At 38.6% G+C, this 18,788-nt stretch overlaps 1 protein-coding gene across 4 annotated transcripts in view; it reads right to left on the minus strand.

Moving 5' to 3' along the window:
• Positions 1 to 6,939: 6,939 nt before the first annotated feature.
• CEP83 (centrosomal protein 83) overlaps positions 6,940 to 18,788 on the minus strand; it is a 137,048-nt gene continuing 125,199 nt past the window's right edge. The window contains exons 12-14 of one of the 4 annotated variants that reach the window (XM_058425300.1): positions 17,080 to 17,237; positions 15,295 to 15,424; positions 6,940 to 7,148 (exon numbers count right to left, since the gene is read on the minus strand). In XM_058425300.1, coding sequence (XP_058281283.1) covers positions 7,113 to 7,148; positions 15,295 to 15,424; positions 17,080 to 17,237 — 324 coding nt within the window. In that variant the 3' untranslated portion in view covers positions 6,940 to 7,112. Of the gene's footprint in view, positions 7,149 to 11,730; positions 11,879 to 15,294; positions 15,425 to 17,061; positions 17,238 to 18,788 lie in introns of those variants that run through there. The other 3 variants (XM_032170911.2, XM_032170914.2, XM_032170913.2) reach the window with 3 other exon arrangements.

An 18,788-nucleotide genomic window follows, 5' to 3' on the forward strand; every position in this document is an offset into this window, starting at 1 on the left:
ACATCTGTGAATAATTTTAACTTCCTTTCTACTCTTTATGTCCATTTCTTTATTCTCAAAACTTTAGGCTCAGAGGTGCATGTGCAGGTTTGTTTTATAGGTAAATAGATTATTTAATCACTCAGGTACTAAGCCTAGTACCCAAGTTATTTTTTCTGATCCTCTCCTTCCTCCCATGCTCCACTCTCAAGTAGGTCCCAGTGTCTGTTGTTCCCCTTTGTGTCCATGTGTTCTCATCATTTAGCTCCCACTTATGACAATGAAAACATGTAGTATTACGTTTTCCTTTCTTGTGTTAGTTTGCTAAGGATAATGGCCTCTTGCTCCATCCATGTACCTGGCAAAGGACATTATCTCATTCTTTTTTATGGCTGCATAGTATTCCATGGTGTATATATGCCACATTTTCTTTATCCAATCTTCCATTGATGGGCATTTAGGTTGATTCCATGTCTTTGCTATTGTGAATAGTGTTGCAATGAACATATGCATGTGTCTTTATGGCAGAAAGATTTATATTCCTTTGGGTATATTTACCCAGTAATGGGACTGCTAGGTCCAATGGTAGTTCTGTTTTTAGCTCTTTGAGGAATTACCACACTGCTTTCCACAATGGTTGAACTAATTTACACTCCCACCAACAGTGTATCAAAGTATTCCCTTTTCTCCACAACCTCGCCAGAATCTTTTTTTATTTTTTAATAGCCATTCTGACTGGTGTGAGATGGTATTTCATTGTGGTTCTGATTTGCATTTCTCTAATGATCAGTGATATTGAGCTTTATTTCATATGCTTGTTGGTCACATGTATGTCTTCTTTTGAAAATGATCTGTTCATTTCCTTTGCCCACTTTTGATGGGGTTGTTTTTATCCTGTAAATTTAAGTTCTTCATAGATGCTAGATAGACCTTTGTCAGATGCAGATGCATAACTTCTAAATATCATCTCCCATTCTGTAGGTTATCTATCTACTCTGTTGACAGTTTCTTTTGCTGTGCAGAAGCTCTTAAGTTTAATTAGAACCCATTTATCAACTTTTGCTTTTGTCGTGATTGCTTTTGGCATCTTCATCATGAAATCTTTGCCAGTTCCTATGTCCTGAATGGTATTGCCTAGGTTGTCCTCCAGTGTTTTTACAGTTTTGGATTTTACATTTAAGTCTTTAATCCTTCTTGATTTTTGCATATGGTGTAAGGAAGAGGTCTAGTTTCAATCTTCTGCATATGGCTAGCTATTTATCCCAGCACCATTTAATGAATGGAGTGTACTTTTTCCCATTGCTTGTTTTTGTCAGCTTTGTTGAAGATCAGATGATTGTAGGTGTGAGGCCTTAATTCTGGTTACTCTATTCTGTTCCATTGGTTTATGTGTGTTTTTGTATCAATATCATGCTGTTTTGGTTATTGTTGCTCTATAGTATAGTTTTAAGTCAGGTAGCATGATGCCTCCACGTTTTTTGTTGCTGCTTGGCATAGGATTGCTGTGGCTATTTGGACTCTTTTTTGGTTCCACATGAATTTTAAAAGTTTTTTTTCTAGTTCCATGAAGAATGCCATTGGTAGTGTGATAGAAATAGCACTGAATCAATAAATTGCTTTTGGCAGTATGGCCATTTTAATGATATTGATTCTTCCTATCCATGAGCATGGAAAGTTTTTCCATTTATTTGTATCATCTCTGATTTGTCTAAGCAGTGTTTTGTAATTATCATTGTAGAGATCGTTCACCCCCGTTTAGCTGTATTCCTAGGTATTTTATTCTTTTTGTGCAATTGTGAATGGGATTACATTCCTGATTTGGCTCTCAGCTTGGCTGTTGTTGGTGTACAGGAATGCTAGTGATTTTTGTACATTGACTTTGTATCTTGAAACTTTGCTAAAGTTATCAGCTGAAGGAGCTTTTTGGATTGAGACTATGGGGGTTTTCTAAACATAAAATCATGTTGACTGCAAACAGGAATAGTTTCACTTCCTCTCCTATTTGGATGCCCTTTCTTTCTTTCTTTCTCTTGCCTAACTACTCTGGCCAGGACTTTTAATACTATGTTGAATGGGAGTGATGAGAGAGGGTATCATTGTCTTGTGCTGGTTTTCAAGGAGAATGCTTCCATATTTTGCCCATTCAGTATGATGTTAGCTGTGAGTCTGTCACAGATGGCTCTGATATTTTGTAGTATGTTCCTTCAATACTTAGTTTATTGAGTTTTTAATAGAAAGGGATGGTGAATTTTATCAAAAGCCTTTTCTACATCTATTGAGATAACCATGTGGTTTTTGTCTTCAGTCCTGTTTATGTGATGAATCACATTTATTGATTTGCACATGTTGAACCAACCTTGCATCCCAAAGATAAAACCTACATAATCATGGTAGATTAGGTTTTTGATGTGCTACTGGATTCAGTTTGTAAGTATTTCATTGAGGATTTCTGCATCAATGTTCATCAAAGATATTGGCCTAAAGTTTTCATTGTTGTGTCTCTGCCAGGTTTTGTTATCAGGACAATGCTGGCTTCACAGAATGATTTGGGAAGGATTTCCTGCTCCTCTATTTTTTGTTAACAGTTTCAGTAGAAACAGTACCAGCTCTTCTTTGAACATCTGGTAGCACGTAGCTGTGAATCCATCTGGTCCTGGGCTTTTTTTTGGTTGGCAGGTATTTACTACTGCCTCAATTTCAGAACTCATTATTGGTCTGTACAGGGAATCCACTGCTTCCTGGTTCTATCTTGGGAAGGTGTATGTGTCCAGAAATTTATCTCTCTTCTAGCTTTGTTAGTTTGTATGCAGAAAGGTGTTCATAGTTGTCTGTGATGGTTGTTTGTATTTCTGTGGGGTCAGTGGTAACATCCCATCATTTCTAATTGTGTTTATTTGGATCATCTCACTTTTCTTCATTAGTCTAACTAGTGGCCTAACAATTTTTCAAAAACGCAACTCCTGTATTAATCTTTTGAATGGCTGTTCATGTTTTGATCTCCTTCTGTTCAGCTCTAATGCTAGCTTTGGGTTGGTTTTCTCTTGGTCCTCTCATTGTTTTAGTTGTGCTGCTAGGTTGTTAATTTGATATCTTTTTAACTGTTTGATGTGGGCATTTGGTGCTATAAATTTCCCTCGTAACATTGTCTTAGCTGTGTCCCAGAGATTCTGGTATGTTGTATCTTTGTTCTCTTAGTTTCAAATAACTTCTTGATTTCTGCCTTAATTTCATTATTTACTCAAAAGTCATTCAGGAGCAGGTTAACTTCCATGTAAATGGTTTTGAGCAATTATATTTTTAGTCTTGATTTCAATTTTTATTGTGCTGTGTGTTTGGTATTTCAGTTCTTTTGCATTTGCTGAGGATTGTTTTATGTCTGATTGTGTGGTCAATTTCAGAGTATGTGCCATGCAGCAATGCAAAGAATGTATATTCTGTTGTTTTTGGATGTAGAGTTCTGTAGAGGTCTATCAGATCCATCTGGTCCAATGTTAAGTTCAGGTCCTGCATATCTTTGTTAACTTTCTTCCTCAATGATTTAATACTATCAGTGGGATGTGGAAGTCTCCCACTATTATTGTGTGGGAGTATAAGTCTCTTTGTAGGTCTCTAAGAACTTGCTTTATGAATCTGGGTGCTCCTATGTTGGGTGCATATATATTTAGGATAGTTAGGTCTTCTTATTGAATTGAACCCTTTACTATTATGTAATCCCTTGTCTTTTTTGATTTCTGTTGGTTTAAAATGTTTTGTCTGAAACTAGGATTGCAACGCCAGCATTTTTCTGATTTCCATTTGCTTGGCAGATGCTCCTCCATCCATTTATTTTGAGCCTATGGGTGTCATTGCATATAAGATGGGTCTCTTGAACACAGCATATCATTGGGTCTTGCTTTTTTATCCAGCTTGCCACTCTGTGCCTTTTCAATGGGGGCACTTAGCCCATTTATATTCAAGGTCAGTATTAATATGTGTGGATTTGATCTTGTCATTGTGTTGTTAGCTGGTTATTAGGCGGGCTTGTGTGGTTGCTTTATAGTGTGGCTCATCTGTGTACTTAAGTGTGTTTCTGTATTGGCTGGTAACCATCTTTTTTTTTTTTTTTTTTTTAAGCTCTCTCTCAGCAGAATCATGGCAACCCTCTTTCTATATTTAGTGTTCCTGTCAAGATCTCTCGTGAGATGGGTCTCCATTTTACAAGCATTTGCTTATCTAAAGCTCTCTCAGTATTTGCTTATCTAAAAAGGATCTTATTTCTCCTTTGTTGAGGAAGGTTAGTTTGGCTGGATATGAAATTCTTGAAGATTTTTTTAAGAATGTTGATTATAGGTCCCCAGTCTCTTCTGGCTTGAAGGGTTCCTGTTGAGAAGTCAGCTGTTAACCTGGTGGGGTTTCCTTTGTAGGTGACCTGCCCTTTTTCTCCAAGTGCCTTTAATATTCTTTCATTTTGACCTTGGAAAATCTGATGATTATGTGTCTTGGGGATTATCTTCCTGTGTAGAATCTTGTTTTCTATAGTTCCTGTTGGTCTCTCTAGTGAGGCTGAGGAAGTTTTCTTGGACAATATCCTGAAATATGTTTCCTAAGTTGTTTACTTTCTCCCCAACCCTTTCAGGGATGCCAATGATTTGTAGATTTGGTCTCTTTACATAATCTCATATTTCTTGGAAGTTTTGTTTATTCTTTTCTATTCTTTCTCATTTTTGTCTATCTTACTCCAAAGAGCCAGTATTCAAGTTCTGAAATTATTCAGCTTGGTCTCTCTCTTCTGCTATTAATACTTGTGATTGCATTGTGACATTCTTGTGTTTTTCAGCTCTATCAGATCAGTTAGGTTCTTTTTTATATTGGCTATTTCGTCTGTCAGTGCCTGTATCATTTTATTGTGATTCTTAGTTTCCTTGGATTGGGTTTTGCCATTCTCCTGAATCTTGATTATCTTCATGCCTATCCATATTCTGAATTCTATTTGTGTCACTTCAGCCAACTCAGCCTGGTTAAGAACCCTTGTTGGAGAACTAGTGGCCATTTGAGTTGACACTCTGACCATCTGAGTTGCTAGAGTTCTTCTGTTGATTCCTTCTGTCTGATGGTTCCATCTCTGCGTGGGGGTGTTCCTTTAACTGCTGGACTGCCTCTGATTGAAGTGGTCAGGCAAGCCCAGGGTAGTTGTGCTAGAGTTCCAGGTTGGGTGACCCTGCCAAGGGAGGAGAAGTGAGGACTGGGACTTGCATAGAGAACAGTCTGGTCACTTTTCTGAGGTGGGTGCTTTGTGTTGGGCATCTGTACCAGCCCCTGGTCCCCACAGACTCTCCAGAACCTGGAGGCAGTAAGGGTGAGGGCTACGAGACAGCAAAGATGGCAACCCATCACTCCCACTAGGAGCTCTGTCCCAGACTGTAACAGAGCTGCTACTGGCTTGATGGCCCTGGTGGGGATGGCTGGAGATCCAGGTTGGGAGGACCTGCTCATTGAGGAGATATAGAATCAGGGACCCAAGTAACAGTCTGGCCACTTTTCCATAGGGCTGCTACAGTATGCTGGGGGTCCACTCCCTTTTCATCTTAAATTTTCCAGTACCTGAAGATATCAACAAGGAAGTCTGTGAAACAGCAAAGACAGAGGACTGCCCTTCTCTCTGGGAACTCTGTCCCAGGGAAGCACAGACCTGTTGCCGGCAGAACACACTAACAGGAGGTGGCTAGAGACCTTGGTTGGGAGATCCTACCTAGTGAGGAGTAACAGGATCAGGGACCCACATAAAAAAGCCATCTGGCTTTTTCCATAGGGTAGCCATGCTTTGCTAGGGGTCCACTCCAGCCCCTAGTCACCTCAGACTCTCTAAAGCCTGAAGACGACAGCTAAGGCTGCTAAACAGCAGAAGTGGTGGTCCACCCCTCTCTTTGGGAGCTCTGTTCCAGGGAGGTTTGAAACTGTTGCTAGCCAAAAAACACTGGAGCAGGTGGCTGGAAACCCTGGTCAAAAGGTCCCGTCCACTGAGGAGGAATGGGATTAGGGATTCATGTAAAAAAGCAGTCTGGCCACTTTTTCATAGAGCAGTTGTGCTGTGAGGGGTTATCCTTGAGAACAGTTGCTTCAGACTCTCCAAATCCCAAAGGCAAAGAGATAAGGCTGCAAAACAGCAAAGCTGACAGCCCACCCCTCTCTCTCTGGGAGATCCATTCCAGGGAGGTTTGAAACTGCTGCTGGCCAGAAAACACTGGTGGGGGTATGGTTGTAGACCTCAGTCGGGAGATTCCACCCAGTGAGGAGAAATGAGATCCAGGAGCCACATGAGAAAGCAGCCTGACCACTTCTCCTTAGAGCTGCTGCTCTGTACCAGGGAATCACTCCAGTTCCTAACCATCTCAGACTCCCTAGAGCCCAAAGGCAACAATGGCTAAGAATGTGAAACATCAAAGATGACAGCCCCATCCCTCCCCCTGGGAACTCTGTCCCAGGGAGGCTTGGAACCACTGCCAGCTGGAAAACACCAACAAGCGTGACTAGTGACCCTGGTGGGGAGGTCCCCCACCCATTGAAAAGCCGGGTCCGGGACCTGCATAAAAAAGCAGTCTCGGTGCTTTTCCATAGGGTGGCTGCACTGAAGGTAATAGCTAAGGCTACAAAACAGCAAAGATGGCGGCCCACCCTCCCTCTGGGAGCTCCATCTCAGAGAGGTGTAACATGGCTACCAGCGGCTGACTAGAGTTCCATGCCAGTGGGTCTTATCCTGCAAGGTGCCATGGTAGTGGGTCCTGCAGACTATCACTGCTCTATCCCCCGGATTCAGCCTCTTTCCTAGGGGTACGTACAGGGGTCTAACGTCCCGCTTGGCTGGAGTTGCTTTTGATGGGAAACCTGGGTATCCAAAGCTCCCAGGGCTCTATGTGTATCTGAGCGGCTGCATTGCTGAGACTCCACGTAATTCTGTGTATCAGGCTGCAGACTCTGGTGGAGTGGGCTCACAAGGGGATCTCCTGACCTGTGGGTTGCAAAGATCCAAGGGAGAAGCCTGGGTCGCTGGGGTCACTCACTCACTCACCACTTCCCTGGGAAGAGGAGGCTCCTCTGGCTCTGTGTCACTCCCAAGTGGGTGATTGTCCTGATTGCTTTTCTCCATTCTTTCTGGGTCAAGTTGTTTTCTTGATGAATCCCAATGCGTGTACCTGGATGATTCAGTTGAAGGTGCTGTATTTACTTACTCCTTCTATTTCTCTCCATGAAAGTGGCACACACTAGCTGCTTCTAGTTGGCCATCTTGGCCAGCCTCCCCCTCCATTTCTTTTTCTTGCCTTATTACACTAACTAGAACCTCCGATAAAATATTAAACAAAATGGTGACAGTAGACATCTGTTCCTGACCTTGGGTAAGTAAGGGGAAACAGTCAATATTTTTAATCAGTGAGTATGATGTTAGCTGCAGAATTTTTATAGATACCATTTATAAGATTGAAAATTCCCTTCTGTTCCCAGTTTGGCAAAAGTTTTTATCATGAATGGGTATTGCATGTTGTCAAATTATGTTTCTGTGTCTCTTAAGATGATCACAATAGTTTTCCTTCTTTGTTCTGTTATGGTGTTGAATTACACTGAACAATTTTGCATGTTAAGCCACCTACATTCCTAGAGTAAAACCTAAATGCTCATGATATATTACCATTTTTCTATATCACTAAATTCAGTTTGCTAATATTTAAGATTTTTATATGTTTATAATGCAATTTTTCTTATATTGATTGTATCAGGTTCTAACCTTATAAGTGGAGATGTGTTTCCTCCTTTTCTATCATCTGGAAGAATCTGCATTAAGATTAGTATTAATTCTTCCTTAAGTATTTGGAATAATTTACCAGTGAAGCCAAATGAGGCATTTCTTTGTGGAAGGTTTTTAACTAAAGATTTCATTTCATTAATAGATACAGGACTATCCAAATGACCTAATTCTTCTTATATTAGGTTTAAGATGTTCTTAAAGAAATGTATTCATTTATTCTAAATTGCATGATTAATTAGCATAAGTTTTTATACTATTCCTTTTGTTTTAATATCTATGTGCAGATAGTTAATATCTATAGATATCCCTTTTTTCATTCACTACATTGTTCATTTGTGGCTCTAATCTCATCTCATCTACTTTGTGGGGAGTCTGAGGACAATCAGTCTTGCCCAGGCTTTATCAATTTCATAATCTTTTAAAAACCAACTCTTGGCATTTCTGTTTTCCTCACTGTACATCTTCTGTCTCTGTCACTGATTTGTGCTCATCTCTTGATGATGGTGATGTTGTTTGCTATTAAATCTATCCATTGAGTTAATTATTGTTATTGTATTTTTTTAGTTCTAAACTCATCTTTTTTAGTGCTGATCTGTAACCTGGACTACTAAAATACGGTTTCCCTGACTCCTATTCTGCCCCTCTACACAACAGCCAGAGATTCTTCACAAATGTAATTCAGATATCACTTCTCAATTCAAAAACCTCCAGTGTGTTCCCACCTTAACTGAGAATAAAAGCTGAAGTCATGGCATAAATTTGGCCTCCTACTATACCTCTTTCCATTCTAGCTCCCTGGGCCTCCTGTGTTCCTTCAACATACCAAGCAGATTCCTGCCTCTCTTGTACTTGCTATTCCCTCTGTCTGGAACACCCTTAACCTTACATATAACAACACGGCATCCTCCCTCCTTTCCTTCAGTCTCTGCTCCAATGTTACCTTACCAGAGAAGCCTTGCCTGACCACCTACATAAAACAGCACCCCCTACTCCTGTCAATTTTCTCTGTTTTTTTTTTTTTTTTTGAGATGGAGTCTTGCTGTGCTGCCCAGGCTGGAATGCGCTGCCACCATCTCAGCTCACTGCAACCTCTGTCTCCAGGGTTCAAGCAATTCTCCTTGCCTTAGCCCCCTGACTAGCTGGGATTACAGGTGCCCGCCACGATGCCTGGCTAATTTTTGTAGTTTTAGTAGAGATGGGGTTTCCCCATGTTGGCCAGGCTGGTCTCAAACTCCTGACCTCAGGTGATCTGTCTGCCTTGGCCTCCCAAAGTGCTGGGATTACAGGCGTGAGTCACCGTGCCCAGGCTATTCCTGTCAATCTTCCTCTTAGTGCTCACCTCCACCTGATAGTATTTCTTTATTCTATGTCTCCTAACAAACTACAATGTAAACTCCTCGGTGCAGGGTCTTTGTTTACTTCTGTACTCCAGTGAATGAGTAAGTACCTGATACATAATAGATGCTTAACAGATATGTTGAGTAAATTGGATAAATGAATACAGATAAACCTTGTAGGGAAGACATTCTGACCAAGGATGTTAGTAATAGCAATGAAAAGAAATATGGGGTGCGGGAAAATTTGAGAGGCATCATAAAGGAAGAATTCATAGGCTTTATGAGTTCTTATTTTAGGTTGAATAATGTCTCCCAAAAATTCATGGGCACCCAGAATGTGACTATGGTATAAGAGGAAATATATTTGGTCTTTGTCCCCAGATCCTGGTACAAAGCTTAAAACCTGTGGAATTGTATAAGTGATAGGAGTGGTTTTTGTATAATTCTTAACAAGTCCCTTTCAATCATACCTGAGTTGATGTTAATGAGGTAACTTAGAGTTGAGATCCCTAGATAGCCTAAGGATGGGGGCTGGTCACCAGAAAGACCAAGTGATTAGATGGTGAATGCTTTCAGGTTCACTCCCCTGACCCGTAAGAAGGGGAGGGGGCTGGAAACTCTTCAACAATGAGATTTTGAGAGCCTCCGGGCTGGTGACCACATTGACTTGCTGGGAGGGTGGCTCACACAGAGAGGGCATGGAGGCTCTGCACCACAATCCCCAACCCCCAACACCTTGCCTAATGCATTTCTCCCATTTGGCTATTCCTGACTTTTATCCTTTACAATAAACTGGTAAATACAGTGTTTTCCTGAATTTTGTGATCCATTCTAGCAAATTATCAAACTGGAGGAGGGGGTCATGGGAACCCCTAAGTTAGTCAGAATATAGGTGACTCAGACTTGCAACTGGTGTCTGCAGTTGGGGCAGTCTTGTGGGACTGAGCCGTTTAAGTTGTGGGATCCGACTCTAACTCCAGGTAGTTTCAGAATTGAATTTTTGGACACCTGGTTGGTATCCAGAGAACAAAGAAATGATTGCTGGTATTGGAAAACACCCCAGAGTAACCTTATTTGGAAATAGGGTCTACAAATGTAATCAAGTTAAGATGAAGTTAGATTGGATTAGAGTGGGCCCTAAATCCACTATGACTGGTGTCCTTACATAAGAGGAGTGAAATCTGGACACAGAGCTGCAGATACACAGGGAGACCATCATGTAAAGACAAGGCAGAGACTGGAGTGATGTGCCTGTCTAAAACCCAAGGAACCCCAAGGATTACCAGCAACTACCAGAAGCTAGACAAGGGGCATGAAAAAAGATCCTCCTCCAGAGGCTTTTGAAGAAGCATGCTCCTGCTGGCACTCTGACTGTAGATTTCTAGGCTCCAGAACTGTGAGAGAATAAGCTTCTGTTGTTTTAAGCCACAAGGTTTGTGGTAATTTGTCATAGCAGCCCTAGGAAACTAATATAGTGCCTGACTAAATTTGGCGATAAGGCAGACCTCAGGATGAATCACAGGTTTGAAGCCTAAGTGACTGCAAGAATAACTTCTACTGAAAGAAATGGAAAGTCCAGAGGGAAAATTAGTGGAAAGGAATGATTCTAATTTTTACTTGAGTGGTCCAACACAATCACAGGATAGTCAAATCGATGCCTTAGTGTTATAAACATGATGACACAAAGGACTAATAGAACAATTAAAAGAATATAGATATAAGAATTAAGGCTGGGATTCCCCTTTTACCACCTTCTAGTCAAATCCAGTTAACTTTTTTTCAATGATCATGTTAATGACCATTTATCTTTAATACCTTTCTTTACCTTTGGTTCCCATAACATCACAATATAGCTTCTACCTCTGTTCACCACCACACCTAGCTCCTCGTTCTAAGTAAACAGTATTCTTCAGCGATCTGCAAAATCTTGAGTTTCTAATTATATTTCTCTAATTTGAATTATTCACCTCTGTACTTCACATTCTATTATTTCTAGTTACCTATATCTTTACTTAAGGGTCTACGTCATGTCTACATGGATGCACCGCCATCATTTCCTATCTGACATGTGTTTTGTATCTTTCTACTCAACTGACATTCTTCAATCCATTATAATAACTCCACTTACATCTTCTCACAGCTAAAATACTTGGTAGTTTTCTTTCTTATTTACCAATATATTCTGCAATTATTTTTTCCTTTGAAACACCTCTGGCAGTCACCCTTTACTTTCATTCCTGTATTCCAAGCCCCAATTCTAGACTTCTTACTTCACTTTAAGTTTACTATAACAGCTTCCTAACTGGTCTCCTTGTCTTCAGACTTTTTCCTGTCTAGCATAGTGGTTCTCAAACTTTAGAGTCCACATAAATCACCCAGGAGTGACTAGTGGGATTATTTAGGTGTTTCTTGCATGTTATCTTATTTCTCCAACAAGATTATATAGTTATCAAAGCCAAGGAGTAATCATGGCTTCTATTTCCCCCCAGTGTATAGCGTAATCTAGGCCACACAACATATTCAATCAGATATTTTGCAACTTCAAGACTATGATTTATCTCTTTTTTGAAAACATTCATAATAGTATCTGACCAAGAATTATTTCAGAGACGTATACCTTAGGATAAAAATAACAAGTTGTCATTTCAGGTTCCTCAAGAAAAAAGAAAAACCCAACTCACTGTGTTCACTTCAAGAGATCTCTCTTCAATGGGGGTGGGGGGAATACACTCTCTCTGTATGTATCAGTCATAGAAGGGCATCCCAACTCAAGATCCTGGTCAAGCTTTTCCAAACAAATCCACACAATAAAACATCATTTACACCAAAGTCTACTTAAAAACAGCAGAAATGACAATCTCTGTGCTTAGGAGCTTGGAGCTGACTAAACATAGATGGCAGTGAGCCATCTTATCCAGCCTCAGGGAAAAAAGAACTTTTCACAGGAAAGCAACTCTAAAGGATTATTTCTGCACTGGGTTCTAATTTGTGACTTTTGTTAAGTCTTATGGCAAAAAATGTCATGACTTTTGGCATTAAAGAATCTAAGAAGTCTGTTGCACTCTTATGAATTATATTTATGTAATCTGATAGCCAAAATGGTCAAATAGAAGCATTATCTTTAACTTGAATGAGAAAAGGGTATGAGTTAAATTAATTTACAGCGATTATTCTGACATAAGAAACGACTCATATGGACCATAGCTATATTAAGCGAAAAGTTGTAAAGTATTTGGAATCAAAGAAAGTAGGAAATTAAAGCCTAACAGAGCAGTGGAAAGAGCACCAGACTGAGAACAGAAACATGTAGATTTTAGTCAACTTTTGATTCTTACTAGTTAAGTAATCTTGGTTACCTCCTACTTTATTTAGTTTGCTAACTTGTAAAAGCTATCTGAATGCTAAGATCCCTTCCAGTCCTAAAATTATATACACTTATACACTTTTTAATTGTATTTCTAAGTTACACATGATGTTTTTCTATTTTAATTGATGTAAACTTGTAAGCTCCTAGGGCAGTGTCCCACATAGTAGGACAACTCTAGGTTATAATCATTCACTGAATTGACCTTAATAATTTCACTATGACTTAAATCACAATCCATAGATCACATTTTAAAAAGTAAAATGACTATTTACTATCTTCACACTCATCATCTGGTAGACATTTCAGTAGAAAAAAAAATTCATCCTGTCACAATACTAATGAAATGTTACTTTGTAGTGTTTTGGGGTTTTTTTGTTTAATTATTATTATTATTATTATTATTATTATTATTTTTCTGAGATAGGGTCTTGCTGTGTCATCCAGGCTGGAGGGCAGTAGTGCCATCATAGCTCTTTGCAATCTTGAACTCCTGGGCACAAGTGATCCTCCCACCTCAGCCTTCCAAGTAGCTGGGACTACAGGCATATGCCACCATGCACAGTTTTTTCATGTTTTATAGAGATGGAGTCTGGCTATATTTTGTAGATTTTTAAAAATATAACCTCCTCCCCTCCTTCTGGTATACTTATGATTAGCTGATAATCTCACCACTGGGTGTCACTTTTGCTTCAAAAGAATTCAACCCAAACTAACCTCAATAATTAGAATTTGATCTGTAAGATACTTATCCCTAAAGCCTCAAAATTTAGCTCTTACAATTTCTTGCTGTAACATGGCTTCAGATGTTTCTAGGTTTCAAACACAGTGCAAACAAAAATCAGTAGGATTTCTGAGATCATAGGTCATAAAACAATCCTCTGAAATCCCATTAATATTCATACACTTTTCAGTACCTACATCGACAGAAAGGAAGAAAAGTGACATATACAGAAAAATAAACAAGCGTGCATATTTGGGTATAAAACACTGGGACCCCTATATAATAAATGCTGTTTTTCCAGTAATACTACTTCTGGCATTATGAGAAGATAAAAGTAATATTCAGAGGCCAAGAAAATAGAGAAGGAATGACTTTTAGACTACTCATGTTGTCACTCCAACCATCAGCAACATTTGGCAGTGATATCCAATTACATAAAAAGGGGTCTAGGAACTGCTATGTGGTTTTCAAATTCAAAATAACTGAACGATCTACAGTTATTTTCTCTTATCCAAATATAAACAGTTAACCTTTCCAATAAACAAACAGATATTAAGATAATGGTTCCTGCACCTAGAAGCATTTTCCTCTCACCTCAGATCTTCTCTCCTCTCCACAACAAATGCTACTATTAAGGGAATTTATCAAATGGAGACAACTCAAATCATTTGTGGGACTTTACATATAACACACACACACACACACACACACACACACACACACACACACACACACTTTATCATGTCCCTCCTCTTCCTCTAATCCTGTTGAAAAGATTACCATGTCCTTCCCCTCCCTTAATCACCGCCATGAGTCACGGTTACTAATGGGACCTGTTACATTATTCTTGGGTTTGCTGAAATAGAAAAAAGTTGTAAGTCACTGATTTAGAAGATCCATCTAGATACATTATTTCCATGATGCCCTGGATTGTTTCCAAGAAAACAAAGTTAGGTTCTGGAGAAAAGTATGCCTGCAAAGGTAAAACTTAAAAAGGATCACAATGCTGTGGGAACTACTGTGGCAGTTTCAGAAGCCAAGGGAGCCCCAGTTCCTCCTGCTGGAGCAAAGAAATACTTGCTCTTGTATTTCTGAATCGGAAACAAAAAAGCCTTTTAACCACGAAAGCAATAAAACAGATATTAGGCATAAATGAAACAAGCTTAATCACACCATAATTTAACTGGAGAATGTGTTAAATATGACTTCCATGGGATGGCCTGGAAACTATCACTCTGAAAAACACCTTCTATATGGGAAAACACATGTCAGCTCAAAACAACTGACTTACATACAAAATTTAGAAACAAACCTGCTGGACAGTTTGGATTTTCCCAATTTATTTCTGCAAGGTTGACAGCAAAATGTCATGCTTATATATCAAATTAAACATATCACTAAAATCTCAGATTCAACTATATATTTTATTCTCCTATAAGAGTTTATTAGGATAGACAAGGTAGCTCATGCCTGTAATCCCAGCACTTTGGGAGGCTGAGGTGGGAGGATCACTTGAGGTCAGGAGTTTGAGACCAGTCTGGCAAACATGGGAAACCCTGTCTCTACTAAAAATACAAAAATTAGTCGGGCGTGGTGGCACATGTCTATAATTCCAGCTACTCGAAAGGCTGAGGTATGAGAATCGCTTGAACCCAGGGGATGGAGGTTGCAGTGAGCCGAGATTGCACCACTGCAATCCAGCCTGGGTGATGGAGTCAGACTCTCAGGGGAAAAAAAAAAAAAAGATTTAATTATATTTCACTCCATAGAAATAACCTTTTTTGCTTTTTTTTTTTTTGAAACAGAGTCTTGCTCTGTCGTCCAGGCTGGAGTGCAGTGGCACGATCTCGGCTCACTATAAGCTCTGCCTCTCGGGTTCATGCCATTCTCCTGCCTCAGCCTCCTGAGTAGCTGGGGCTACAGGCGCCTGCCACTACACCTGGCTAATTTTTTTGTATTTTTTTAGTAGAGACAGGGTTTCACCGTGTTAGCCAGGATGGTCTCGATGATCTCCTGACCTTGTGATCCACCCACCTCCGCCTCCCAAAGTGCTGGGATTACAGGTGTGAGCCACCATGCCTGGCCAGAAATCACTTTAGTAAGAACCACTTGCCTTTTTCTGGGCAATTGCAGCTCGCTGCAGTTTCTCCTTAGCTTGATTGCACTTTTCTTCTCTGTCTGTGATACGCTCATGAAGCTTATGCTTGTCTTCCAACCACTGTATCTGTTTCTCTTCCAACATCCTGTCAGAAGAATGTATGTAAAACATGGAAGTTAAATAAGTTCTTAGGATTAAATAGATATTATCACAAGTATAAGCAAACTCACTATCTGTCTGACAACATTCTTAATTATCCAACTGCAGGCCCTTCTGTATGGCCACTTGTTTGCAAATCCGACCATTACCGAGCACTTCCTATGAATAAGGCACTGGACTTAGAACACTATGTGTATTATATCATCTGTTCTTTACAAAATCCCTGAGTTAGGTATTTCTGTCACCTTTATACTTCTGTCCATTTTATAAATGAGGAAACTGAGGATTAGAGCAGTTAACTAACTTAAGGGCTCACATCTAGTTAATGGCAAGAGGAACACTTGATAACCAGGTATGAAGTATAATAACCATCAAACTATAAATATGTGTCCTCATAAATTTGGTTTAAGAAAATCAAGCCTGGTATCAAATCTTAATGCAGTATGTCTTATGACTAGAGTAAAATGCATATAAATGATATCTTAAAATAACATCATAATAACTTATATTTTTAAAGCTATTCTGCATACTTACTATATGATTTTTTTAGTATTCTTACTATAGGCAGTACTAATGAAAATAACAAACCCTGAGATCTTGTATGCCTAAGGTCATACAAGATTTTAAGTATCTTAGCTGGAACTAAAATCACATTCCATTGACCCTTAGTCCAGCTATTTTCTTCTATGCAATTCTACGAATATTATTTAGAAACCAATGATTAATTAGTTAAATTTGCTAGCTATACTGTCATTAGAATTATTAAGCTCATTTCAATCAAACACTTGAGAAATCCAAGCACGTTTCTGTCTTTTACAAAATAAAAGAAAAATAAGTTGGATCATCTGAAATATCACATGCTATGGACATTTATCTTGCTTACTGCCTTTTCTTGAAATTCAACCCCACATAAAAAAGCATGGACAAATCTTTGAATATGTAATAATAGAAAAACTGAAGAAATACAGTTTTATGTGGCATGGTGGCCTTCAGAAGAAGAAATCTGAAAAGAATAACGTTTTGTAGATTAAAATAAAAACTTATTCATAAGGCCAACATGTTATAAAGACAAAGCAAATACAAAATAGTACAGTGTTCTACCACATGTAAACAAATTTTTCCAGAGGGTATAAGATCTTGAACATCACCACAATCATTTTATCCCTACCAGTTTTACTCCATGCTGTCTACTAGTAACAAATTTTAAGATTAAAAAATAATAATAAATAAATTAGCTTTTCAAAGAAAATCCAAGAGACTAGTTCTAATTCAAGGAATTAAGTTTTGCACATCAAAAACAAAACAAAACAAAAAACCCATTCTGTTCTCTGGCATTCAGAATAGATTTTTGAAGAAATGTTTTGGTTTAATCAATGAATAAAAAAAGTTTTCTTTGAGGTTTTTCATAATACTATGCTGTCAGAATTTTAATGTCTTAATTTTTTTTAAAACAATTCAAGAGTCAGTATAGTTCATTCTATAGAAACATAAAGTACATTACCTCAGTAGACCATTGTACACTATTAAAATGTATTTGTAACTAGTTTTGAAAATATAATCAACATTGGAATCATTACTAAAATAACTATATGTTATATAGAAAAAAGAAAAAATAGTTTGTACATAAAGAGCAAACTCTACTTTTCAGCTTCTAGTTGCGCTTTTTCAGCTTGGCTTCTAAAATTTCGGCATTCTTGTTTTAATCTCTCCACCATTTCCTTCAGCATTTGGTTTGAATTCAGCAAGTCATTCTCTGACTGTGCAAGTGAGGTCACTTGGATCTGCAAACTACTGATTTGCTTAAAAGAGAAGAAAGAAGATAAATTAAAGGCCACTAAATAAATGCGGTAAGGTATGAGAGAAGCAGAAGATACTAAGCATCTCCCTTTGCAAATGCTCCCTCAAGCTGGTGTGTCCTTGAAGATGACCCCTAAAGGAAATAACAAATAGCAGTACCCAGGACCATTTCTTATTATAATCAGAGACTATCAAGAACTATATTCCTCAGTCACTGAGTCCCCTCCCTCTTCTTTCCAAAATATGCAGGCCAGTAGAGGTATTGGGAATGGAGAGAAGGGTTATCAGGGGGATTAGCAGTGAGATGAGAAAAGAGAATCCAGTGATTAGAGTGAGTCTCATACCACTCTAGCCTTCCCCTCACCTCCTAGGAAAAAAAAACTGATTTTAAAAGCAAGTCAGCTGGGAAAGCAGCTAAAAAAAAATCCATCCTCCTCTTCCCACATACCCTGAGATCAGCAACCTTCCAGAAGTTCTACTCTCCGAGCAATCAAAATTGTTCAGTGTAAATGTGGGAAGGATCACTCCTCACATTGTTTTTAAAAGGTTTCCAAACATTCTGTATGTCCAGTGCTGGGCAGAAGAAAGATGCTCTGGGAAATCTAATAAATGCTAGATTCCTTGGCCTCTACAGCCATTTGCCAAACTACATAATGTCACTCAAAGCTTTTTTTCCATCCCAATTTACATTTATCTGGGAGTACTTTTTCTCATGAGAAGTCTAATTACAGATTAACAGGCTAGAAAGATTCATATTCTTTTAAATTATATCCAAATCTCTTTATTTGGGACAGTTACATATACCTCCCCCACAAACTACTTTACCAATTAGTAAACAATAAAAGTGCTTATTTTCCTTTCACTTCCTTTTATCTCTCTTAGCCATTTTCTGAGAGACATTTCAAAGCAAAGACAGTCAGGAGACAGGGATCAAAAGAACCTATTATGAGATTCAAGGTTAAAAAGAAACAAGATTCTTATATAATAAACTAAATAAATGGGTAATAATCTCATTACTTCCTAATGGTAACAAAACAATTCAGATAGGATTCTGAATGTCCACAGAGCAATTTTTAGCAGAATAAAACTAAATGGTATGTCTCAGATTTCTATTTTAGAATGAATTTATCCACGTAGAACTATTCACTCTTTATTTTTAACTGGAGTGGCAAATATTAAATCTGTATTACAGCTGCTTGAATAAGCAACCTTCAAAGAGCTTAATACCTCTCCATATGCATAGCATGACAGAAAGCCCAAATGCCAATGATACTAAATAACTTCTCTCTGAGTATCAAACGTTATGTCCCTCTAGTTAAGACTTAGAAACCATAACTGCACATGAAAAGCAGTACCAACTAGTATATGAGCATGAATTCTAAAAATGGAATCCTACTTCATAATTTATAGGGAAAAAAAACAACAAAAAAAAGAAAATAGAATTCAGAAAAGATCACTCTTCCATGTTTTACCCAACTTTATACAAATCTTTCCTGAACCCAAATAACTTTAATTACAAATAGAAATTTCCTTCCATAAATACAAATCTTGGA

Source organism: Hylobates moloch, unplaced genomic scaffold (genome assembly GCF_009828535.3).
Source record: "Hylobates moloch isolate HMO894 unplaced genomic scaffold, HMol_V3 SCAFFOLD_12, whole genome shotgun sequence".
NCBI classification, from domain to species: Eukaryota; Metazoa; Chordata; class Mammalia; order Primates; family Hylobatidae; genus Hylobates; species Hylobates moloch.